The sequence below is a fragment of the Branchiostoma belcheri genome, unplaced genomic scaffold (assembly GCF_001625305.1).
Source record: "Branchiostoma belcheri isolate BF01 breed outbred unplaced genomic scaffold, Haploidv18h27 scaffold117, whole genome shotgun sequence".
Taxonomy (NCBI): domain Eukaryota; kingdom Metazoa; phylum Chordata; class Leptocardii; order Amphioxiformes; family Branchiostomatidae; genus Branchiostoma; species Branchiostoma belcheri.
This window is the reverse complement of record NW_017802569.1, coordinates 409,139-434,370: the sequence shown is the minus strand read 5'-3', so window position 1 is coordinate 434,370 and position 25,232 is coordinate 409,139. Positions and strand designations below refer to the sequence as shown.

Below are 25,232 nucleotides of genomic sequence, written 5' to 3'. Positions count from 1 at the left end.
ATACTGATACAGAAGCTGGTGTGTTATGCTGAAGGGCGGTTATACCGGCTATACTGATACAGAAGCTGGTGTGTTACACCGAAGGGCGGTTGTACCGGCTATACAGATACAGAAGTTGATGTGTTACACCGAAGGGCAGTTACATGTATACCAGCTATACAGATACAGAAGTTGATGTGTTACACCGAAGGGCCATTATACCGGCTATACAGATAAAAAAAGAAGCTCTGGTGTAATACGCCGAAGGGTGGTTATACCGGCTATACCGATACAGATACAGATGATATCTTACCTGCTGCAGGAAGATGGGCAGTTGTTGTCTCATCTGCTCCTGAAGTTGAGGGTTACCCTGGAACAGGGGGTTGTTACCGATGATCTGTGAGGCCATCTCAGGGTTCTGTCCCATCGACTGCATCATACTCTGCAAGGCAAATAGGAAATCTTCAGTTTGTGATCTTTTCTCTCAATAACAACTGAACGCTCTAGCCCGCTCAAATTTTTTTTCCGTCAGCCCAGGTTAATATGTGCTGTAGGTGCAATCCAGGGCATGCTACCCTGAAAAATTCTGGCTTTTCTAGTTGTCAAAAACACAATTTCCAACGTTTTAAAGAGGCAAATAAAGTTTAGAAAATTTTCTATTCCACGCAAATTAACTTTTGAGACAGTTACGCATTGTTAAACTTTATTTGTTGGACTTCTTTAGCCGAACCCTAAAAAAATTACTTAAAAAAGAAGAAAATCCCTACCTACTGACCCTATTTTTTTACCCCCTGGCAAAGTGGGTCAGTCAATAACAGATCAAACCATGCCAAAAGTCACACTTTTTGGCACGATTTTAAAAATATACATTCTTCTGTCCCTCATGCCAGAAAATTGGGCCTTTCTGAGCAAAATTTGCCTAAGAAAAAAAATTATTTAAAAAATAAGTCCTGAAATATATCGTCTGTGTACAGACTGCTCTCTCTGCGCAATAGCGAATTACTGGCCCCTCCCCAGCTCACCTGCATGTAGGGTGCCTGTAGCATGTTCTGCATGAGTTGTGGGTTTTCCACCATCTGTTGCATCAGACTCTGCATCCCCGGGGAGTTAAACATGCCTGACGTGGGAACTGGAACACAAACACACACAAATGCACGTTAAGAATGGATGTCTTTTTGGGGGTGTTCTGGGGTTCGCTTTAAACAACACTACACAGACACCAGGACCCTAGCCAGCTTAAATTTTTTTTCGTTCATCCTAGATTCATGATAAGACATGGGTAGGGAACAGCCATAGGGTGTGGTAGCGTCGTTGAAATCTATGGGGGTTTGGACTCGGAGGGACGCTAACCAGGACATTTTTTTTATTTTCAAGCCTTTAAAATGCAATTTCAGCATTTTGAGAGGAAAACATGGGGTTGACATTGATCGTTGGCGGTCCTTGGGATGTTTTTGCCCAAAACTTTTACTAACTTTGTCCGTCAAGGTTGACAGATAGGCTTATAAATTTTTCTGTGACACGTCTTAAAATTTCCATTATTGGACAAAAAATGGGTGCTGGCTAGAGCCCTGACAGACACTGCATGAGAAGGCATGTTTCTTTGCTTACTTTTTTTTAAATTTTTATATTTCAGTCCATACCATGGTATGGATGAAATATATTGTGTTCCCTCATGTTTCTCCTTCTTCTCCTGCCAAACAGTCAAAGGGATTCAACTCAGCCATCATTCAGCCAAATGACCTAAAATTTAGCATGGAGGTAGAGTGGGCAAATACCCCCAGACGTTTTTTTTCATTTTTTTGAAACATGCCTTTGAAAAAATTTTATGAAGGTTTTTTGAGGCATTTTTCGACAAAAAATGGATTTCTGGATCCTGAGCCCTGGTATTACAACCAAATGATCTGAAATTCAGTATAAGGGTACCTTGAACGTGTGTCTACAGAATATTAGTGACATATTTGGCATACACCACTTCCAAATGACTCATTTGGGGGACTTTACTGGCTATTTTCAGCAAAAAGTGGTGCGTAATGGCCCACAAATTTTATGTGCCTAAGACCTTCAAAATGTATCAAATCTCATCATTGTTAGTTTTTGCATACCTGTAATAAGATTAGTAAAGCTTTTGAGATTCAAAGTACTTGTTGTTGCATCTTTGTTCTCATATAGCTACTATTAAATTCATTTATTTGAGAACCTTTGCCAGTTTTGCACTGGGGTAAGTTTGGAATAGTCCACTTTTGCGTGGGAGGGAGATGGACTGAAATATGCTGTATTTGCTCCCAAGCAAATGTCGGCCTTTCTAGTATTTTATTTTTTTTTTATTCATTTATTACAATGCTTACATACATTTTGTACAAACATACAAAATACATAATGTGTGGAGGCTTACCCAGTTTACATCAACACGTTTTCTAGCTGTGAGCGTATATTTTGTTCACTAAATGTCTCATTCTGTAGTGTGTTGAAAAATATAATAATTAGCGGTCAACATGGCTTTGTTCAACATTCTTTGCTTACTTCCTCCAGGCAGACCTCCAGGCAGTCCCTGACCAGCCGGTGAGCTGGCTGTGGTACTGCCGGTGGTGGTGGTTGTACCGGTGGTGGTGGCGGCTGTGGTACTGGAGCCCTGCGGGGCCCAGGGGTTGGGCAGGGGTTCCCGGTTCTCCTGACCCTGCTGGGGGTTACTGGTACCTGTGGGAGGTGGGGGGGGGGTGGAGAACAGATCTGGTCAGGGGTTTTTCTAAACAGGTCGGCAGGTGCAGTTAAAAAAACATTGGTGAGTTTGCGGTACAGAAGTGACTGTGAAAACTGAGAACATAAAACCACCATGAAAAATCAGGAATTACAGTACATTGTGTCTTAAATCATGAAAGATGGTCATCACTATAGGTTCAACTGGTAACAAGAAATCAGAGATTCTAAACCTCTGAGAGTATGTAACGCGTCATGATCACAACGACTGCTGAAACTTTCCGATACATACATGTATATCACATTAACTGAACTGCAATGTTACAAGCCTCACTGGGTCAGTCTATTGAAGAAGACCAGAGTGACTGGTCGAAAGCTCTAGGTGAGAACAATCCTCTTTTGTGTTGCAAAAACAGTTTTACCTTCACGTCAAAATCTAACTACCAAAACAGAAGAACTTTCATGATTTCATAGTATATTTTGTAGGTGTTGACAAAATAAGTTTATGTCAAGGGAGATGATGTTGACCACTTACCCCCGCCCACGAGTGAGGCCCACGGGTTGTTGCCGAACTGTTCCTGTGCTGCGTTCATCATGGGTTCCTGGATGTCTGTGTACATGCGCCGCAGGGCGTTGTAACCACCTGGGATACTCTGGTGAAACATACGAAAGGAGTTCTTTAAGTATTGGGCAGCAAGCATAAGTGAAGAGTGCCCCTGTTCATTATCTTTACCGAAGGAAAACATACTGTTTTGCTCAGTTTTCTCTTCCTTTTCTTCTCCAACAGTGACCTCAATGACCGAAACCAATGTTGTGTCTGTCACCATGGTACCTAGTGTTGGGTTACATCATGTTGCAATTTTATAGCAGGAGGGACTTAGACCTAATTGTGACCAATTGTGATGTATCTGGAAATTGGTGATTCACTACGAACTCTGGGAAGAATAGGGGGGATTGCTGTTTTTGTTTACATCATAATTATAGACATGCAAATTATTTGAAGACATATGCAAATCAGCCAGTCGTCATTCGTTTTTTGCCTGCCACTTGCTGGCCATGACGAAATTAACACTAAAGGAGATCCTAAATCATATACATTCAAGCAAATCTTCATCGGTATAGCCGGTATAACCACCCTTCGGTGTAACACACCAGCTTCTGTACCTGTATAGCTGGTATAACGGCCTTTGGTGTAACATACCAGCTTCACAGGCACGTGGCACGGCGGCAGCTAGCTATATCACACCGAACGACTTGTTACACCTAATCTAATTTACTAATTGCAGGAGTTGTTTAAAGCTTTCTAGTGATGATGCCCCAACTGTGCTTGGTGGCAATGAGTTCCACTCTAGGAAAGTTCTTGGGAAATATGAGAATACAAACAAAGAAACAAACAAACAAAGGTTACCTCCAGGTTGCTGAGCGCCCTGTCCTGACTGCGCATCATCTCCTGGAACATGGCGGGGTTTCTGGCCAGCTCCATGGTCTGTCGCATCAACTCCGGGTTGTTCAACATGTGGGTGATCTCTGGGTTCCTCTGTTTAAGGAGTACAGAGACAAATATATAACAGCTTAGGCCACACCAATTTAATTTCTTGGTTGACGGATTCGCCCGCTTCATTTTTTTCTGATTTGCAAATAAAAATAAAAATTCAGAATCAACTGCAAAATGCTCCTATTTTGCCCTGAACAGTTGAAAACAGTCCCTTTCATCCTAGTTGTTACAGTTATTCCATCTTTCAATGCAGTGGTATCATTAAAAGTTCAAAATTCATTGTTTCAATTTTGAACCAGCCTGGTGTGTTGACTTCATGGCTCCTATCGTACCAATTTGGGCCATAATAGGATGCCGAGGCTGTTTTTCGGGAAGTATTACATGACTTGAACTTCAAGTCAACTTTATTTTGCTTAATACATGTATGTTCACTCCCAGGGGCAATGCAATTGCAAAGTAGACAGGAAATTTGGGTGACTTTTCCGGATCCAAAAGCCGGGACATGTGCCTGATAAACAACATTCTGATGTTGATTATTTTTATATTGTCTGAAAAATGTCCCAAAATGTTTTTTTAGTTGTCCCAGCCTAAATTTCAGTGGTCAGTGGCCACTGGCCGACCTTTAAATTCAAGCCCTGAATAGTAAAACAAGACTGGCAATGAAAACAAACATTGCCATGGCGACGGTGGTTGCTGTTAGGGTTATTGTTTGCATGGCACTGCCATCATTTCATGATTTTGAGGAAGACTTGGTATCTGTTAAGTCTAGACAGATACAGTGTACTCCCCCCGAGTGTATAGTGAACGAGCCCCAGGGTCACAGAAAGTAGGGCCATTTGGGGCAGAGAGGTCTTCCCAAGAGTTCCAGGAATGTGGGCATAGATGTGGGTCAGAGAAATGCCTGTGGACATTCCGCATGCCTGTGGACAAAATGCCTGTACCATTCCTAGAATTCTTGCAAACTGCACACAATACTGTACCATTAGGCTCCTCCCTAAGACGTCGCCAAAAAGTTAATTTCAAGCCCTGAATGATGTGCCGTACCTCCATGAGCTGCTGCATCTGTGGGTTACTGACGATGAGGTTCCTGAGCAGGTCAGGGTTGGACATCATACTCTGTACAAACGGGTTCTCCATCATCTGGGTCAGCATATCAGGGTTCCGCAGCAACTGGACATAAACAAACAAAACAGGCAATGAAAACATACATTGCCATGGCGACGGTGGTTGCTGTTTGGGTTATTGTTTGTTTGTTTATTTGTTTGAATGCAACAGTGCATAACAAGTGCCAACCAGGCAGCAACAAGGCTGGTAGCGGCTACCACTGACACATGTACATAAGTGCATAAATACAAGGCATATCAAAATACAATATTACTTAGTACGTACAAATTCAATTCAATATTATACAATAGCAATATACGATACAAAGTACATACAAATTCAATCAATACAGAAGCAATACAATATTATAAGTACAATACAAATCGATAAAATGATCAAAGTTGAAATGGAACGGTTGGAGGATTTTTATTTTCAATTGGTGTTCGGGTAATCAGGATAAGAGGCATTTGGCCTTGAATATGGAGATGGTGGCCGACCCTGTGACCTCGCTGGGTAAGCGGTTCCACAGTCGGGAGGTGTACGAAAGAAAACTGTCTCTGTAGATGTGAAGGTGATGAGCGTTCCGCAGTCGTCGCTGGGATGGCACTGCCATCATTTCATGATGTTGAGGAAGCCTTGATACCTGTTAATTCTAAACAGATACAATGCACTCCTCCCCTGAGTGTATAGTGAATGAGCCCCTGGGTCACAGAATGTAGGGCAGGCTTTTAGCTAGGGGGTGTCAAGGGTGTCTTTTGGACGCCCTGTACTGAAAATAATAAGAAATTGGACGCCCTACTTTTTTGTAGGACACCCTAAAGACGCCCTATTTTTTCCACTCCCAACCCCTGCCATGCACACATGCCTCCCTTCAGCCTTACTATGAATACAAAAATGATGGTTTACTGAAGGAAAAAACTCAAATTTACACCTGAAAATGCAGAAAGTAGTGTTTGAGAGCATTATGAATTTCAAAAAAGCCCCCCTAAAATCTTGCACTCAACATGTCTTCACTGTGCATAGCATACAATAAAAAAAAATGGACGCCCACCAAAAAAATCCTAGCTAAAAGCCTGATGTAGGGCATCAGGGTAGACAGGTTTTCCCAAGGGTTTCCAGGAATGTGGGGAAAACCGACCTGGGAGACACTCCACGCCTGTGGACAAAATTCTTGTGCAATTTCTAAAATTCTTATCAACTGCACACAATACTGTACCATAATAGGCTCCTCCCTGAGACGTCGCCAAAAAACACAAACATCACTACAAATCTTACTTCTAAGGGCTTGAAATATATTTTTAGCATACCTGCATGCGTGAACCTAGTGCTGTGTACCTAAACCCACATTTAGGTTCAGGTCCGGATTCAAGTCCAGAGGTTTACAAATGTAGTGTGAGTGAGGTTCAGTTCCGGACTCGTAAGTGGACCTTAACCGATGGCATATACAAAATTGCATTTTGGCAATGTTGCTTGGTCAAAGCTTTGGCCAAGCAACATGGGCCAAGCAACATGGAGGCTGACACTTGACCATGTGAAATTCTTCATTTAGCAGCACAGATTTTGCAATCTATGGAAGGTTTTAGGTGGTTTGGAAAGAAAAGGGGTATGACATGGGTTTTTTTTGTAATAAGTCTAGAATCAGTTCTTGACTTTTAGGTTTTTTGGACATTTCACCTTAACATTTTTACAAGTCCGGAACTGGTACAGCGAACCTAATCCAGACCTGGACCTGGATTTTCTATACAGGTACCCCCCCCCCACACACACACTGCATGTGTACATATAAGGTAGCAGCACACAGTATTAATGGGCGACCGGGGTCTATGACGTGGGTTACCTGTATAATAGAAAGTAGTGCAGCAAATCTTCTTGAAGGCTGGGTAGAAAGCCTGATACATGTACGAGTGTCAGCCAAATTAAATGTAAATTGTGCTGTGTGGTGTAGGAATGTATCAGGTTTGAGACTGTATGATTTGAATTGTGAAGGTTTTGCAGTTCTTGTATAAATACGCCGTCTTGCGCAACTGGCTTTCCGGGTGAGTCGGCTGCAGTTCAGGTCACGTCCGTAGAGGGCGATTTCAACGTGTATGTTACGAGCAGATACGCCGACAGGATTTTTTGGTTTCTAGATATTTTGTAGTTTGTACCTTCTTCTCAAACATAATCGATTCTCGTATTTGTGAAGTGCACCCTACTATAATTTTTACTATAGAAATCCCCATAGGGCGAAAACTGTGTTCTGCTACCTTCAATAAAGCCTCACCTCTTGCTGCATTCTCTGCTGCATCTCCATGAAGTTGGCTGACCCCATGCCCAGGTTGCCCATCCCGGTCAGTCCCCCCAGCCCGGCCAGCCCGAAAGGTGCTGCAGCTGGCGGCGGCTGGGCAGCGGCTGCAGCTGTAGTCCCAGGTGCAGTCCCAGGTGCAGTACCAGCGGCGGCTGCCGGGGGTGCCGTTGTGCTGGAGGCAGCTGGAGCAGAACTTCCACCACCCTGCCATTAAAAAACACACAAGGTGTACAGTCAAGCAGGGGACTTAGATAGTCTTAGCATTGTTGGATTAAAATATCGACATATCTGTTTTTTTTTTTTATTCATTCACACAGAAAAAGGTACAAGACTTGGTGGTGCCGCACTCAAGTGGAAAGCACTTATGTTTACGGCACCACTAAATAAATACATATAATAAAGAAAAAACAAACGCAACTTTAAGACAGGCAAAACAGTAAATACAGCAAATTCAAAAGCGCAAGTCCGGTTCCCCACCCAATGATAAATGATGGCAAAGAGAGGACACAATACATAGATAACACGGGGAAATTGAAATCTTTTAAAAACGTTCTGATGTGGTGATAAAGTTTTGGGTAAGTGATAATATATTGGAGTTGACAACTGATGAGAATGCGGGACTGCCACGGAGTAAAAGGTCAGTTTTTGCGTTGTCAGAAAGAGTTGTAAAATCTAGGGTGTGTCCTATGAGCCTGGATAGTTTGCCAAGGAGAGTATCTGTTGTTGTTACAGTTACTGTAACATCACATTGTGAATGGTTCATGTATGTGAAGGGGACTTGTTGGATAGACTTACTAGTAAAGCTAGGAATTTGTCCCTTACTAAGCAGGAAATAGTGTCTCCATCATAAATTTAAAACATTGTTTTTGGAGAATTCTAGACCCCCCAACAGTGGTCAAGTCTTTGGGATCCAATGCACCAGCTGCAATGCACAGCTTGTTATCCTTCTGTACCTGAACCCTACGCTGTGAAAAAAAAATGGTGAGAACCCTGACAGTATTCTGTGGGTTTATGTAACAATAACTGCATTCAAAAGCAGCCTAAGACAAAGTAAGAGGAAGTAAATAAAACATCTGTAGCACCAGGTACCTGCTGGGAGCCGACTTTTTGTCTGATGACCAGATGAACAGTCAGTCCGTCCTTAATTCCAATCTTCTCCAAGGTCTCATGGTCCTTCAGAATCTTCCCCGCAAAGATCAGACACAGTTGCTCAACTGGCTGCCCAAATTTCTGAGAAATGGCCTCCTTAAACTGAATAAAAAAAGAAAACAAATACTGTAATTCACTTTATGTTCACCAAGGTACAGGCTTTTAGCTAGGATTTTTTTTGTTGGGTGTCCATTTTTTTATTGTATGCTAAGCTTTTTAGGGGGCTTTTTTTTTATTCATAAAAATGCTCTCAAAGTCAAACAATACTTTCTACATTTTGAGGTGGAAATTTTGAGGAATTTGAGTTTTTTTTTGCTTCAGTAAACCATTATTTTTGTATTTATACTAGTAATAAGAATGAACGGAGGCATCTGACATTTTGGCAGGGGTTGGTAGTGGAAAAAATAGGGCGTCTTTAGGGTGTCCTAGCAAAAAGTAGTGCATCCAATTTCTTATCATTTTCAGTATAGGGCGTCCAATAGACACCCCCTAGCTAAAGGTACCAAAAGGTCGCAGTCTGAGAAAAATGGTGGTGTCCACGGAGCTATATCACATGTTCACGGTGGCAACTAATGCAGAAAAAAAAAACGTTGGCGAGTTAACAGTACAGTTATAAGTGACTGCAAAAACCGAGAACATTGAAACTTCAAAGTACCGTGGAAAAAATCAGGAACTACAGTACATTGTGTATTAAATCATGACATGAGAGGTTTTAAATCAGTCCTTAAAGTAAGTTAAACCTTATATATAATAATATGGCTTTTGACAGCATTGGCAACTAGGGAAGCCAGGTTTATGAATTTCTATGTACATACTGACTTATAGTATATACACAGAAAGTCATAAATCTAAATGCAGCTTCTTCAGTTGCTAAAGCTAGTTTTTTGCCAGTCTTGTCATTGGTCACCTGGCTACAACTTAGTCTGACATCATTTACATGAAGTTAGTAGTCACTAAAGAAAGAAAAATCTGCTATGATGATGTGGATTTTAGCTTACTCGTCGTTATACATAACTCTAGATTTGGAGTGATTCTGTTTGTTCTGATGTTACGTTAAAGGCCCATTAGGCCACACCAATTTAATTTCTTGGTTAACGGATTCGCCCGCTTCATTTTTTTCTGATTTGAAAATAAAAACAAAAATTCAGAATCAGCTGAAAAATGCTCATATTTTGCCCTGAACAGTTGAAAACAATCCCTTTCTTCCTAGTTGTTACAGTTATTCCATATTTCAATGCAATGATATCATTAAAAGTTCAAAATTCATTGTTTAAATTTTGAACTGTCCTGGTGCGTTGACTTCATGGCTCCTATCGTACCATTTTGGGCCATACTAAGATGCCTAGGCCTGTTTTTATTTTTTTTTCGCCCGCCCCAGCCCCGCTCCATTATTTTTCTAGAAAAATCCGTTAACCAAGAAATTAAATTGGTGTGGCCTTATGTAACTTTTTACGCAAAAACTTGAAATCTTCTAATTATACTATTTATAGTAATTTATACTAAATTTTGGTGTTATCAATAGTTACTATCACTTTTCAACGCATTTGTGTCGTTATTTCAAATTTTTTACGTATATTTTGTGCATTCAAACAGTCCTTATTCAGTTCCGGGTGCCACCGCATTTTCTTTTGCTGAATTTAAAATAGTTCTGGAATAGTAAAGAAAAGACTGGAAAATATACTTTTGGTATTGTCAAAAAGTTACATAATGGGGCTTTAACAACATACTTTTAGTGGTCACCAGGATAATCTTTCAGTGTTTAATACTTGTGAATCGTGATAATTTTTCGTTGGCCGGCCGGCTGCTAAGAATAAGATATTGCGTCAACATAACCGCATCATACTGTCACCACTTGTTAAAAAAACTAACAAAACGGCACCTCAGTCAAATTTCCACGCTAGCGAATGTTTTAAAAAGAAGCGACGCTATAAAAAAGAGCAACGAATTTTTGTACAAGTGTCTGAAAATAATGATCTGACTGCGATTTTCTGTCATGTCACGGCATTTTCGGAAGTAAAAGAAAATGGCTACGTATCCACATGTAGAAATCTCGGCAGTTTCTGACGAAAATAACCGACCAAAACAGACTTTTGAATGCAAAAAAGTGGAACAGTTGTGAGCATACTAACGTCTGTTATCGTTGAGGTCGCCTCAATTTCGACCGTCTCCTTGTCTTTTGGAGTTTTCACGAAAATTTTGATGAGTTCGCTTCCAGAATCTTCGGACTCCGCCATCTTGGTTAGGGCTAGTCTCGTGCTCTTGCATGACGGGAACAATTTCGAAGTTCATCAGAATTTTTTCAAGATGGGAGATTTTCAAGATCAATTCTAGGACAAAATGACGCTAACTCAAATATCATTGAGTAGTAATTGGCTTCATAGCCGAATAGAGATTTGTTTGATAGCAAAAGTCACAAGACAATACCTCAACTTTGACCCTTGAACCCATATTTGCCGCGAAAGTCAAGCATGGGCTCCGAGGTTTACCATTTCCCCAAACTGGAGTGAAAATATCATGATATCGCTCTTAAACGTGGGTTTTTAACAGGTTTTAATGTCACACCACGTTTTGTTGACGCCATGGACTGCATCTGCATCGCTAAAAAGGCTGTATTTCTTCTGGAACCGATTTAGTCCATTGTGTGAATCATGGAATATGTAGAAAGACTGCTGGCAAATTTGGTTGATGACATAAACCAAGGAACACTAACGTGGTACGTATGATTCATCGCCACCTTTGATCCAGTCTTCATCAAGGTTTATTTCAGATAACTTGAACAATGTCTGCAGCGGCCAGGCATCTGCCTCTGTGGGCACCTACCAGGTTGTGCACTTTTGTGCACCCTGTTCTGCAACGCCAACAAGCCCCCGCATTGCTGTATTGCACCTCTGCATTCCCAACCAGGATGAACCCCATAGACATCCAGATGCTCTCCAAACCCCTTCACGACCAGATCTTCCAACAGGAGCCCACTTATCCAACGGAGGACGTCGAAAGAAGCGTTCGTCATCTCAAGACGCACGACTTGTGGGGGAAGGAGACGTCCACTCTCCCAGAGGTCGACTTCAAGTTGCCGGACTTACTGGGCGAAAATATCGACGAACATTTTAAGGAAATAGCGAGACAGCAGAGTAAACCATACTTGGATGCCGCTCAGGTGCTGGCAAATAGTCGCCTTCCCACAATGCCTCGGGAGTGGAGGTGGTCCAGAGGATGGACAAGGTATGATGGGAAGGGTGATGTGACTGCTGTGGACTACCCTGATGAGGAGGCACTAGTGTTTGATGTGGAGGTGTGTATGAGTGAGGGAGACTTCCCCACACTCGCAACAGCAGCATCCCCCAATGCCTGGTAAGTTATGCCTTCAAATATAAGAGTTATCAACCAAGAATTGAGGTGTTCAAAAACTCGTATTTCCCCAGAACTATCGTAGACTGGAACTCGTTGCCACCAAGCACAGTTGAGGCATCATCACTAGAAAGCTTTAAATAACTCCTGTGCAAAGATTGAGTGTAACAAGCCGTTCGGTGTGACATAGCTAGCTGCTGCCTCGCCCAGTGCCTGCAAAGCTGGTGTGTTACGCCGAATGGCGGTTATTTAACCGGCTATACTCATACAGATACAGAAGTACAAATATGCCATACCATATACCCGGGCCTTGATAACAATTCAATACGGGTATTCTGGCCCATGTGATTACAACAGGTAACACAGAATTACACAGAATTACACAGAATAATTCAGACACGTTTTGCATGCACCAAGTGTATCAACTTGCTGATGATTTTGCTACATTACTGTAGAATTGGGCTGTAGAATTTGGACCATGACACACAGGGGCACGCCTCTACAACTTTCCTTACTACTCCTTTTCTAAAGGTGTGGTCACTGTGGTGGGTTCTTTAACATGCATGGTGTATAGCTCTCCCAAACACGGGACCTCCATTTAACGTCCTATCCGAGGGACATTCCTAGCCAAAGCTAGGTACTCATTTTTAACTGTGTGAGGTGTGGAGTGAGGAAAGTGTGTAAAGTACCTTTTCCAATAGCACAACATCGGGGCATGCACAACTAGGTGGAATCGAACCCAGGACCCATGGCTTCAGGGCCAAATGCCCTAACTATGCCACACGACACCACATACGCCATACAGGAGGCCAACATACTATCTTATCTTATATGTCTTTAAACTTAAAAACCAAAAGCATGACAGTGGTGCATGATGTCTTGTGGTAGGTACTCCTGGGTAAGTGACAGACTGCTGGAAGACCACTACAGCTGGTCCCCGCGTCCGACCTTAGATGACCTCATCACCATGGAGACGGCAGTGGGGTCCATCAAACCCGGCGGTGCGGACTGGAGGGAGAAGGTTGTGATTGGTCACAACGTCAGCTACGATAGGAGCTACATTAAAGAGCAATATTTCATGAAGGTGAGTTGATTCAAGTGTGTTTGTTAACAGCATCATGTATAACTGTATTAATAATCATTCTTGTCACGTCTTGCAGCTTTTAATCGAAACTTTATTCGCAAAATCATGCCCGAAGGCTGATTGCTTTTACAATCAAGAATAATACTCATTGCAATACAGTAACAGGAGACAGGTAAGAACTGTCTGGAAAAAAACTTCTACTTCTACTACTACGCTTGGCTATTATGGGGTTCGACTTCTTCTTACCTCCATGAAAAACGGAGGTATTGTTTTTGTTACGTCTGTGCGTGTGTGTGTGTGTGTCTGTGTTTCCACATGGCCCATAGGTTAAGTTGTAATGGATATGGGTTCAGTCTGTCCCAGAGGGAGAAAGTCATTAATCACGTCTACGTCTGTTAGCACGCCCTGTTTTATCACTGGTGTTTTTAGTTACATGACCTCCTTGACAGCTGACAGCTATTGTTGTCTCTCCTGTACAACATTTTAGAAGGACTTGTAGATACCATGGCAAATGAGAAGAGGACACAGTCACTATCACACAAGATCTAAATATTTCATGGAGGTCTTAAGTCTTGTTTTACCTGCACTTCCCATACTTTGTACCTCTTATCCCAATATCCTTCAATCTGTCATGAAAGTTCATCTGTGTTGGTAGTTACATGTTATGAGTTCAAACTTTCGATCCAACACAAAAAATTTTCTCACCTAGAGCTTTCGACCAGTCACTTTGGTCTTTCTCAGTAGACTTACCCAGTGAGTAATTGTAATGTGGCTTCTTTGAAGTGTGGCGTCAACACTGGGTCAAAGGTATCTGGTAGACGATGTCGGCCCCCGTCACGGTTCAGTGAAGGGTGATGGGCCCTGATGCACAATGTATATACAAAACAAAGTAGCCTCCGTCACACTTCAAAGAAGCCACGTGACAAGCCTCACTGGGTCAGTCTACTGAGGAAGACCAGAGTGACTGGACAAAAGCTCTAGGTGAACGAATTTTTGGCGACGCCTCAGGGGGGAGCCTAATGGTACAGTATTGTGTGCAGTTTGCAAGAATTCTAGGAATTGTACAGGCATTTTGTCCACAGGCATTTTGTCCATAGGCATGGCATGTCCACAGGAATATTGCTGGCACACTTCTATGGACACATTCCTATGTCGTGAAATTCCAGTGATTCCTTGGGACATTGTACACAGGCGCGGCATGTCCACAGGAATGTATCATTTGTGTTGGATCGAAAGTTTGAACTCTTAACATCCTTCAATCTAACACTGTACTACAGGGTCCTAAGACCAGGTTCCTGGACACCATGAGTCTACACATGGCCATCTCTGGCCTCACCAGCTTCCAGAGAATCCTGTGGCTGGCCAGCAGGGCGGGGAAGAAACAGGGTCTGAAGGACGTCAGGGAGTACACCAGCAAGACAAGGAAACAGTTCAAAGGACAAGGGGTGAGAGCAACAAGCTTTATCAGAGCTTTTTTGTCTGACCGAATGTCATGTCCAAGCAGATCATGTCGTTCAGCAGATTTTGTATCCCTTCTGTGATTCTATTTTGTCAGGCCTCCTAAAAACATAGTAGCATCGTGCCCGTAGCCAGGGGGGTTTCGGGGGCTTTGGAAGAACCCCCCCACAAGGCTCAAAGGTCCACTTTTTGGTCCACGTTTTATGTAAAAGTCCACTTTTTGGTCCACGTTTTATGTAAAGGTCCACTTTTCAGTCCACTTTATATGTAAAGGTCCAAGATTTTTCTTGAAAACTCACTGCCAGTCACACGGTGATGGCTCCCTTTGTCATTGAAGAAAAATTTATCTATGATTTTTTCTTGGAAATCCTCTCAAAAATGCCATTTTAGAAGGTTAATTTTTCAAAATTTTCCGGGGGAGCATGCCCCCAGACCCCCCTAGGAACCTCGAGCCTTCGGTGCTCGCCTTGCGCCTACGGCGCTCGAGGTCCCCTCAAGCAGTGGGAAGAACCCCCCCATTCAAAATCCTGGCTACGGGCATGCATTTGAACACTACAGAATGATGCTTACATGCATACGGTACAAGAAAGCTTGTCGTTCGGTTGTTCGGTGTAATATAGCCAGCTGCCGCCATGCCACAAAGCTGGTGTGTTTCAGTTACCAGCTAGACAGATACAGTAAATGTATTGTATATAAATATTGTATTTGTATCATACCCGGGCTGTGATAACCCTCGATAACGGTGTTCTGGACCAGGCCGTACTTTATGGTACCGCTCCATGGCTTCCGTAGAATAATTCAAACGCGTTTTGCCCTAACCGCTTGCTAGCCTCTACCAGGCTTGAGGGCTTGCTAGCCTCTACCAGGCTTCCAGTTTACAGTTTGCCGGCAAACTGTAAACTGGATGGCTAAACTCCCTTGGCGTGTTATCTCTCCATTTGGCCAATTTCTACTATTTCCAGCCGCGCCCTCAAGCCTGGTAGAGGCTAACCGCTTGCACCGCTTTCGAAAATTTGAATACAAATTGCATATTTTGGATTCAGGGATACCAACTTTTCATATGGGTGCGTATGGGAGCGTATTACATAAATGAAATACAACACAGTGTATTCTGCATCACCCTCGGTCCCAGCCCTCCCGCGAGTTGACTCACGGTTGGGCTGGCACCACAGGCGATAAGTCTGTGTGTATTTTATTTACACATCTGTGGAACTCTTACCCTGTACCACAGATTGGAGGCTGGGACTGGCTGAATGTGAGCAGCATCAACAACCTGGGAGACGTCCATGTTTTATACACGGGAGGTCCCAAACTGAAGAAAACTGAGAGGGACGTCTTTGTGAAGGGCACCCTGGAAGATGTCAGAAATCAGTTTCAGGTACTCCTGCAACATCACACGACTTTCCACACTTCACTCAGGTGAAAATGAGTACCTAGCTTCGGCTAGGAACGTCCCTCGGATAGGACGTTAAATGGAGGTCCCGTGTTTGGGAGAGCCACACCCCACGCACGTTAAAGAACCCACCACACTTATCGAAAAGAGTAGGGGACCTTCCCGGTGTGAGTGGTTCAAACATTACAGTCTGGTCTCAGGTTTGACATCTTTGAAAAGGTGATAGTCACCTGTTATGTCAATCCTTCCACAAATGTGGTAAATCTTCATAAATAGATAAATCATGTTCTGTCTTAATGATATGTAAACAGCATTTTATTATGGATTGTATACTATATGATAGTAAACGCACAAAGCTCGAAGTTCAACCTTCTTTTCACTTGCTCAATGGAATTCTTTACATTTCATGCTATACAATAATAATACATGTAGATAAATTCAATTTCCTTAACCCTTACCGTGTACAAATAGGTAAATACATGTATATCAAAGAATATTTTAGACCTTAGAACAAGTAGTATAAGTTGACTCATCTATAGTGACTGTCTTGTACATGTACGTGTCTCTAATGTCACATGATAAGACTAATTAACTACTGACAAAGGTCGAAGAGTGACTGAAAATTCACCCCAGTTTATTTCGCGTTTCTATTCAAAACTGCACACCCTCAAGTCTAGCGACCATTTTGCACAAAAATACCCAACGGTAAGACTCAGAGCCAAAATCAATGTTCACTCCAAAATCACCATTTCTTACATTTCTTAATATTTAATGTTATTTCACGGTAGTTTATGAGAAATGTCATCCCAAACTCGGACCCTCAAAACCCCTTTGTCACTTTTTTACCGCGCACTACCAAGGATCCCGGTCGCAGAAGAACTGGGGTGTGCATTGTAAAGTGTCATACTAACCATGGAATTAAGATACAAGATGTCTTTATTCATTTTCGCAGTGTGTATATGAATTAAAATCAAATTTACATGTAAAAAGAATCTCAATTAAAAACAGTTGCAATAAGTAAGCTATTGTCATAATTATAAAATGTACGCAGTAAGTTGTATAATATACGTAGTACCTATAGAATATACGAAGCCAAGCCAAGAAGAAGAAGATATATACAAACAAGTTAAGATTCCATGTCTGACAAAATTACAAAAGACAGATTGGTACAATATATTTACAGTGCTGATTCCATGCCAAGTCCATGCTGGTTTAGCAAATTGATTAGGTATATTAATTTACCATAAAGAAGATTTCATGCTAATATGACTTCACTGTCCATGTCTACTTTCCAGGAGCTGATGACATATTGTGCCAAAGACGTGCAGGCCACACATGAAATCTTCAGCATGCAGCTGCCCATGTTTCTGGAGAGGTTCCCCCACCCTGTAACACTGGCAGGTAAGATGCACACTGACGTATCTGTAAATTCTACACTCCGTGAATAAGGTCACGTGTCTGTAACTCTTGCAGATTACGTTAGGAAGTGATTGGTCATTTCTTATCTTAATGAAGGCGACAGTGGTCATTAAGAATTTGATTTTTGTGTACCCTTGTGTTGAAATAAAGTTCAACATTGTACTACATGTACCAACACAGATAGCACGTCAGCTGAACATGCTACACCTGCGCAAAACCGGTAAATGCATTATGTACATGTATTGTGCATGGCACTTCAGCAGAAGGTCATACTTACATTGTGTACAAGTCATGTACGTGTTGGCCTCTTCTTCGTGTCCGAAGATACTAGGAAGTCAGTCCTTCATGTGGCTGCAGGCCCTCATGTGGCTGTGTAGCCCAATTCTTGAACCGCAGGTCCTCCGGCAGGACGGGCAGATGAAGGTCACTGCTGCTGTCGGCTGGGTGACTGCAGCCTTTCGTCGCCTTCTCTTTTCCTCTGCTACCTCTTTCCTGGCTTTTTCCCATTTCTCCGCTCCCTCTCTGGTCGCTGCTCTCCAGGCACTTCTGGTCTCGGACCGGAGTTTTTTTTACGATTTTGGATCCGGCGGACACCCTCAGACCGAAGGGCTATAACTCCGCCAAGAAAAGTACGCCGGGAAATCTCATTACATCAGTCAACGGAGGTTTCCAGCCGGCTTCCGATACAATTTTGGTTATTGTCCGTCGACTCTATAATTTGGGTAGAAACTGTACTTAAACGTAAATTTTGGATACGAAAAATGTAGTTTTTTTGCAGTTTTTTCAACGGACCTGCTTGGAAAAAACGAATTTTCCCAGGCTAACGGCTTATATGCTGAAATAGCTTACTATTTCCTGTTTCTGAAAAACAGAAAAAAAATATAGGTTGTTGCGATAAGTTTTCGCAAAATCCGGTGACGCGAACCCCTAGAAATTCCACATAGAACGCACCTATTTGGGTCATCAGGCGACAAACCGCATCACCCTTGCTCGCGGACTAATACCAAAAACGCTTCGCTGGCCGTCCAACTTCACCGCGCCGAAAAACACTACAATCCCAAGGCTTTTTGATCAATTCAAAACCTAGTTGAAAATCTACAGCGATCGCCGAGCTATGGGGAGCCAAACCTAGCGTGACAACCTTGCAGATCCGGCGATTTACTGCGCACTATTTGGAACCCTGGTCAGAATTAAACTCCGACCCGGAACCTTCTGTCGGAGGCCACACCTTCCCAATCTTTTACTGGGATGTCAGCTGCAATTAGTTGGCGCTTAAGTTGGTCCTTTAAGCGCTTCCTGGGGGCTCCCCTGTCTCTCTTGCCCTGACATAGTTCTCCGTAAAAGACGGTTTTGGGCATTCTGGAGTCCTTCATTCGTGCCAGGTGGCCAGCCCATCGGAGCTGCCTCGTCATCAGCATTGCCTCCATGCTCTGAAGGTTTGCTCTCCCAAGAACTTCAGTGTTCGTCACATAGTCCTGCCACTTGATGCCCATGATGCACCGTAGGCATCGTTGGTGGAACCGTTCTAGAAGTTTCACCTGCTTCCGGTACAGGACCCATGTTTCAGCACCGTAAAGGAGAGTGGTGACAACTACTGCTCTGTACACCTGGATCTTTGTCGACAGTCGCAGTGAGTGGTTCTTCCAGACGCGCTTCTGCAGACGCCCGAACGAACTGCTGGCTTTGCCAAGGCGACTGTCCACATCTTTGGCCACTGTGGCGTCGTTAGAGATAACACTACCCAGGTAAGTGAAGTGTTCTACTGTGTTCAAGGGATGGTCTTCAATACTAATCTGTGGATGTACGTAGGTTCCACGTGGTGGTTTTTGGTACATCACCTCCGTCTTCTTCAGGCTGATGGTGAGGCCGAAGGCCTTACATGCTGTCGCGAAGTGACTGACAACCGCCTGCAGAGCTGCCTCTGTGTGTGCCAGAAGTGCACAGTCGTCCGCAAACAGCAGGTCCAGGATCAGTTCTTCCAGTGTCTTTGTGTGTGCTAGCAGTCTCCTCAGGTTAAAGACACTGCCATCTGTCCTGAATCTGATGTAGATCCCCTCTGTGAGATCATCCTTGGCCTCTTTCAGCATCATGCTGAAGAAGATAGCGAAGAGCGTGGGGGCAAGAACACACCCTTGCTTGACTCCGTTGGCAATCGGGAACGGCTCAGACAGGTCACCGCCGTGCTTCACCTGGCCCATCTGTCCTTCGTGCAGTTGTTGCACAATGGCAGGGAGCTTCGGTGGACATCCGAGCCTCGACAAGATCTTCCAGAGCCCGTCTCGGCTCACGGTATCGAAGGCTTTGGTCAGATCAATGAACGCCGCGTACAGCCCCATGTTCTGTTCTCTACACTTCTCTTGGATCTGTCGCAGTACAAAGATCATGTCTGTCGTTCCACGATTGGCTCTGAAGCCACACTGGCTCTCTGGTAGATTCTCCTCTGCAATGGTTGGGATGAGTCTGTCCAGAACAACTCTTGCCAGAATCTTTCCTGCAATGGATAGTAGTGTGACTCCCCTGTAGTTGGAGCAGTCCGATTTCTCCCCTTTGTTTTTGTAAAGTGAGACAATAATGGCGTCACGCAGGTCTTGAGGCACCACACCTCTTTCCCAGCAAGTGGCAAACAGTCCAGTGAGTCTCTCAAGGAGTGAGGCCCCGCCAAGTTTGTAGACCTCTGCTGGGACTCCATCTACCCCAGGAGCCTTGTGGCACTTCAGCTTTGAGATGGCTGCTTCCACCTCCTCCTGTGTTGGGGTGTTGTCCAGTTCTGTCCTCACCTCATGCTGTGGGATTCTCATGATGGACTCTTCGAGTACTTGGCGCCTGTCCCCAAAGAGTTTACCGTAGTGTTCAGTCCATCGATGAAGAATGGCTGGTTTATCGGTAAGTAGCTGACTACCATCAGATGATCTCAAGGGGGCCTGTGTCCTCTGGGTAGGGCCGTAGATTGCCCGCAGGGCCTCATAGAAGGCCCGGATGTTACCCGTGTCTGCAAAGTGCTGAGTTCTTTCGGCCATGTTGGTCCACCAGGTATTCTGCATCTCCCGCAGCTTGCATTGTAGAGTGTTGCAAGCTACCTTGTATGATGCTTTTGCTGCCGGATCATCTGGCTTAAATAAGACTTTCTGGTGACAAGAGCGCTTTCTTTGGAGTAAAGCTTCAATTTCAGGGTCATTCTCATCAAACCAGTCCCTATTCTTCCTGGTCGAGTAGCCTACCACTTGTGCTGTTGTTTCCTGAAGAGCTGTTTTCAGCTGCTGCCACTGGCTCTCTGGGTCCTCCTTCTGCCATTGGCCCTCGTCTCTGCTCAGCCGTTCATCCAGCTTGGTCTGGAATTCTTATATACATGAACATGTACATGTACGTACTACATGTATATAAGTCTAACACTCCGTATGTAGTTCCTAACTACATGACTTGTATTGTGACCGAAAATACATTGTCTGCAACAGGCAATATTCTGATGCAACATTGACGAAAAATCCAACGAAAATTGTGAAAAATGTGAAAAGTCAGGAATTCATGCAGGCGCAGTACGTTCTGCTGACGTGCTAACTCAGATGAAGTTCCATGATGAATTGATACATGTACATTCTTCTCCCCAGGAATGTTGGAGATGGGTCAGTGTTACCTGCCTGTGAACAGTAACTGGGAGAGGTACCTGCGAGATGCTGAGGAGACCTTCCAGGACCTGCAGAAGGAGATGAAGCTGTCACTCATGCACCTGGCTAATGACGCCTGCCACCTCATGCATGATAACAGGTTACATTTTTGTTTAGAGTTAAAACTTTTGGTCCAACACAAAAAAGTTCTCTCACCTAGAGCTTTCGACCAGTCACTCTGGTCTTCCTCAGCCCCCGTCGCGGTTGAATGAAGGGTGATGGGCCCTGAATGATGTACATTGTGTATGGCCTCCTTCACCCCTCTCAAGTTCAGTGTCCAAAAGCCGACGATCATCTACCAGATACCTTTGACCCAGTGTTGACGTCACACTTCAAAGAAGCCACCTGACAAGCCTCACTGGGTCAGTCTACTGAGGAAGACCAGAGTGACTGGTCGAAAGCTCTAGGTGAGAGAACTTTTTGTGTTGGACCAAAAGTTTTAACTCTAAAAACATGTAACTACCAACACAGATGAACTTTCATGATAGGTTACATTTTTATCTTGAAAATTCATCTTTGTCAGTAGAAAAGTCATTATGAAACTAGTTTGAGCTGCAATTGCCAACACAAAAAATTGGACTCACCCAAATTTTTGACTGTACAACTCCAGTCTTTGTCAAGGAATGAGCAATTCACCACAGATGACACACATGACTCTGTGAGCAGTCTGGATCATACATGTAGGTTGCAGAAAGTCTGTGGCGTCCCCCGTCTCTGTTGAGGAATAGTCGTAATGCCCTGGTGGCCTACTTAATCCCTCATGCGATAAAAGTCTGTTTCTGTGTCCAAGATTCTTACTTTATCCAATGAGACTAAATGTCCAGGTGATTCAATAATTATGTAATATATACATGTATATTATTTAGACTTCATTAAGGTGTGTATACAGTCCAGTCTATAAGGAGTTTTAGTAACAGTGTTCAAGCCAGCATCTGTCTACATAGGATTGTCTGTGCTCAAGGAAACCTTACGCCTTCAGTGCTGAGCGACATCAATAAAGTATTAGATGACAGAAGAAAATATTTGTCGTCATCCATGCAGCTTTAAGGATTAAAAAAAAATGTTAGTCTGGCTATAGAACACTGCAAGTTAGTAGAGCATTATTTAAACAAAACTGATTGATGGTGATGACATGTCTGCTTGAAACTGAATGCACCTACAAATTACACTACAATGGCTAAATGCTTAGGAAAAATCCATATTTCTGTTATCAAATTCAATTTTTCACACCTATCATGTACATGTGTTAGGCCATACCAACTGGTACTAGGATTTTTCAGAAAAAATATGATGAAGCGACAGGGGGAAAAAATAAAAATAAAAAAAGGTCTGGGCATCATATACGTAATTGTAACTAATTACCTTCGCCAAGAAGGTTATGTTTTCAGTGGCGTTCGTGTATGTGTGTGTGTGTGTGTGTGTGTCTGTCTGTCTGTCTGTCTGTAAACACGATAACTTGAGAAGGCCTTGATGGATTGTCTTGATACTTGGTAGGTGGGTAGGTCTTGATGAGACCTCAAAATGATTAGATTTTGGACCCCCTAGCGGCTTGTTATGGTACTGCAGCTGAACTTCCGGTTTTGATATCTCATGATCTAGACATGCTATGGTGATGAAATTTAGATGGTAGGTAGCTCTTGTGCTGGGAAAGAAGTGACGTGAGTTTAGGCCCCCTAGCGGCTTGCTCTGGAACTGCAGGGATAAATTCTTGAAAATATTCAAAAGGGGATAACTCAAGAACCGGTTGACGGATCGTCGTGATTTTTGATATGTAGGTAGCTTACGTGATGCTTAATATAATTATGTGACAATTATGCAAATATGGATGTAATTTGCATAATTTATGGGGAAATTCTATAAATCAGCTGCATTCCATGATAGGACAATTGAAGCTTGTGACATTGGTAATTGACAACGAGAGAAACACAGGATGATGTTGATTATGTTAATAATGACTTAATTTGCATAATTAATGAGAATATTTTATGATTATGTAATGATAACTGCCTGGAATTTCATACTTGTGGTATTTGAAAGTTAAATTGAGGTGAACATCATTAAACATAATTTATTCAAATCAGGACTCATTTGCATAATTTATTAGGAAATGCTAGAATGCATTGTTTGTTAATATAAGACTGTCTTTTGGTTGAGATTATGATAAAATGATATAATGAAAATTAGGTTCCTATTTCTTAAATCAGGGGGAATTTTAAATCAGGGGGAATAATCTAATCTAAACTTTGTCAGTCATAAAGATTAACATCATTTGGCGAAGGTATGAGATCGGGGAACTCTAGTTATAGCTCCAAATGCTACAATACATGTAAGAGCCATGAAGTCAGCACAAAAGGCTTGGTTAATATCTAAACAATGAATTTTGAACTTTTAATCAAACCACTGCATTGATAGATGGAAAAACTGTAACAACTACAAAGAAAAGGACTTTCCTTAACTGTTGGGGGCATTTTTTATTTGATTCAGAATCTTTTTTTTTTTTTTGCAAATCAGAAAAAAATGAAGACTGAGGCAAATCCGAGAACCAACAAATAAACCTTATTTGATATTTTTGTGTTAGATACCAGGAGGACCCTTGGCTGTGGGAGTTGGACTGGTCCACCCAGGAGCTCACACTGAAAAAGGAAGCAGCTGCCAAGAAGAAGAGGGTTAAGGTTGAGAAGACTGATGAAACTGAAAATCAGAATGTTGAACCCGATGGGAAAAGCACAAAGAAAAAGAAGGTAGCCATATATACAGCTTATGCTCTTTTTTCTTCCACAGAATCTGATGTCTTGAAATTATGAATAATAAGTTTTCAGAAAGTAACAATGTTCCTCTAAATAACTTGTGTATTATCAGTGCAAAATACTTCTTTAAGTTTTCTTCATTTTTTCACTTACTTTAGTAATAACCAACTAGTAGGTGTAACTAAAAGTTTTAAAATTAAAGTATAATTTTGTTTCAGTTTCTGTATGAGAAATGAGAAAGAAGCAATGCTTAAAAATTACCCTTTATTTGAACGCTTTCAATACTTAAGAGTCTCTGTACTAGTAACATTGAAGGAAATGATGTAAGCTTGATGCACCTCCTCAATTTGCTTTCTTCATTTTTTTATCAAGTGCTGAACTTCTTCCCACTGTCAAGGCCTGGGTTTGATTCCCGGTGTGAGAACAACTGTAATAACTGTAGGGGCGAGTAGAAACACAAAGCTCTAACTTGAACCAAACACACTAACCGCTAGGCTAAAAGGTCCAAACCTGTTAAACAGGGTTGGTGGTGCTTGAACCCACTGTGACATTTCAAGTGATGTATAGTCAAACCTACCAAGGAGACCACTTCTTCAAACTGGCCACCTGTCCATGGTGACCACTTTTTCTCGGTCCCAAAAATTTTCCCCATTGACACAAGCATTAAGCAACCTGTCCAAGGTGACCACCTGGCCAATGCGACCGTGGCCACCCTGAGTTGGGTCCGCTAAAGGCCTGATACCTGCCCATGGTTGACCACATCATTTTCGATCGTGTTGATTATTGATGATAACTAAAAAGAAATCATATGGAGAAACCAGCCAGTTTGCCTTGACTGCTGGATGATGTTTTTGCTCAAATCAAATTGTTCTATTTGCCACCCTCCTCACATGCATTCACCACAGAACTGAAGATGCTTACAGCATTTGACATTAAAACATCTCTACTTGGAAACCATTTATGCCTCAGTCATGTTGTGAGGCGACCCTCTTCAAGGAGACCACCTGTCCAAGGTGACCGCTTTTCTTTGGTCCCCTGGGTGGACTGGTTTGACTGTATGTTGTTTGGATTGCAGAAGAAGGGAAAGAAAGAAGAAGCAGAGGAGGTTGAGGATCAGGAGGAGACAGAGGAGGATCGGGTGCAGAGAGTGCTGCAGACTGCAGACAGACTACCCAAGATTAAAAGGCACATGCCGGGATATCCTACGTGAGTCTATCATACATGTATGCAGGCTTATGTATGTCTATCATGTAGGCAAATTTGTTAAACACGGCCACCCATGGGACTAAGGAAGTTCTTTTCTAATTGACAGATACAATGTACTTTTTTTTACACAAAAAAGCATGGCAAAGAGACAAGATAGATATTATTTTGTCTCTTATTAAGAAGAAAGCCACAGCAAAATCCATATTA

At 42.7% G+C, this 25,232-nt stretch overlaps 2 protein-coding genes across 4 annotated transcripts in view; one reads left to right on the top strand and one right to left on the bottom strand.

Moving 5' to 3' along the window:
* LOC109462480 (ubiquilin-1-like) overlaps window positions 1-10,971 on the bottom strand; it is a 14,909-nt gene extending 3,938 nt beyond the window's left edge. For 2 of the 3 annotated variants that reach the window (XM_019759037.1, XM_019759039.1), the window contains exons 1-9: window positions 10,838-10,971; window positions 8,649-8,810; window positions 7,536-7,766; window positions 5,213-5,338; window positions 4,082-4,210; window positions 3,209-3,326; window positions 2,500-2,673; window positions 1,002-1,108; window positions 293-421 (exon numbers count right to left, since the gene is read on the bottom strand). In XM_019759037.1, coding sequence (XP_019614596.1) covers window positions 293-421; window positions 1,002-1,108; window positions 2,500-2,673; window positions 3,209-3,326; window positions 4,082-4,210; window positions 5,213-5,338; window positions 7,536-7,766; window positions 8,649-8,810; window positions 10,838-10,942 — 1,281 coding nt within the window. In that variant the 5' untranslated portion in view covers window positions 10,943-10,971. The remainder of the gene's footprint in view (window positions 1-292; window positions 422-1,001; window positions 1,109-2,499; window positions 2,674-3,208; window positions 3,327-4,081; window positions 4,211-5,212; window positions 5,339-7,535; window positions 7,767-8,648; window positions 8,811-10,837) is intronic. The other variant, XM_019759038.1, reaches the window with a different exon arrangement.
* A 195-nt stretch (window positions 10,972-11,166) lies between these two features.
* The window catches only part of LOC109462479 (DNA polymerase subunit gamma-1-like), a 33,777-nt gene continuing 19,711 nt past the window's right edge, over window positions 11,167-25,232 (top strand). The window contains exons 1-8 of the mRNA XM_019759036.1: window positions 11,167-12,059; window positions 12,945-13,140; window positions 14,418-14,585; window positions 15,830-15,976; window positions 17,287-17,392; window positions 21,016-21,172; window positions 23,651-23,813; window positions 24,895-25,025. Of these exons, the coding sequence (XP_019614595.1) occupies window positions 11,488-12,059; window positions 12,945-13,140; window positions 14,418-14,585; window positions 15,830-15,976; window positions 17,287-17,392; window positions 21,016-21,172; window positions 23,651-23,813; window positions 24,895-25,025 (1,640 nt within the window). The 5' untranslated portion in view covers window positions 11,167-11,487. The remainder of the gene's footprint in view (window positions 12,060-12,944; window positions 13,141-14,417; window positions 14,586-15,829; window positions 15,977-17,286; window positions 17,393-21,015; window positions 21,173-23,650; window positions 23,814-24,894; window positions 25,026-25,232) is intronic.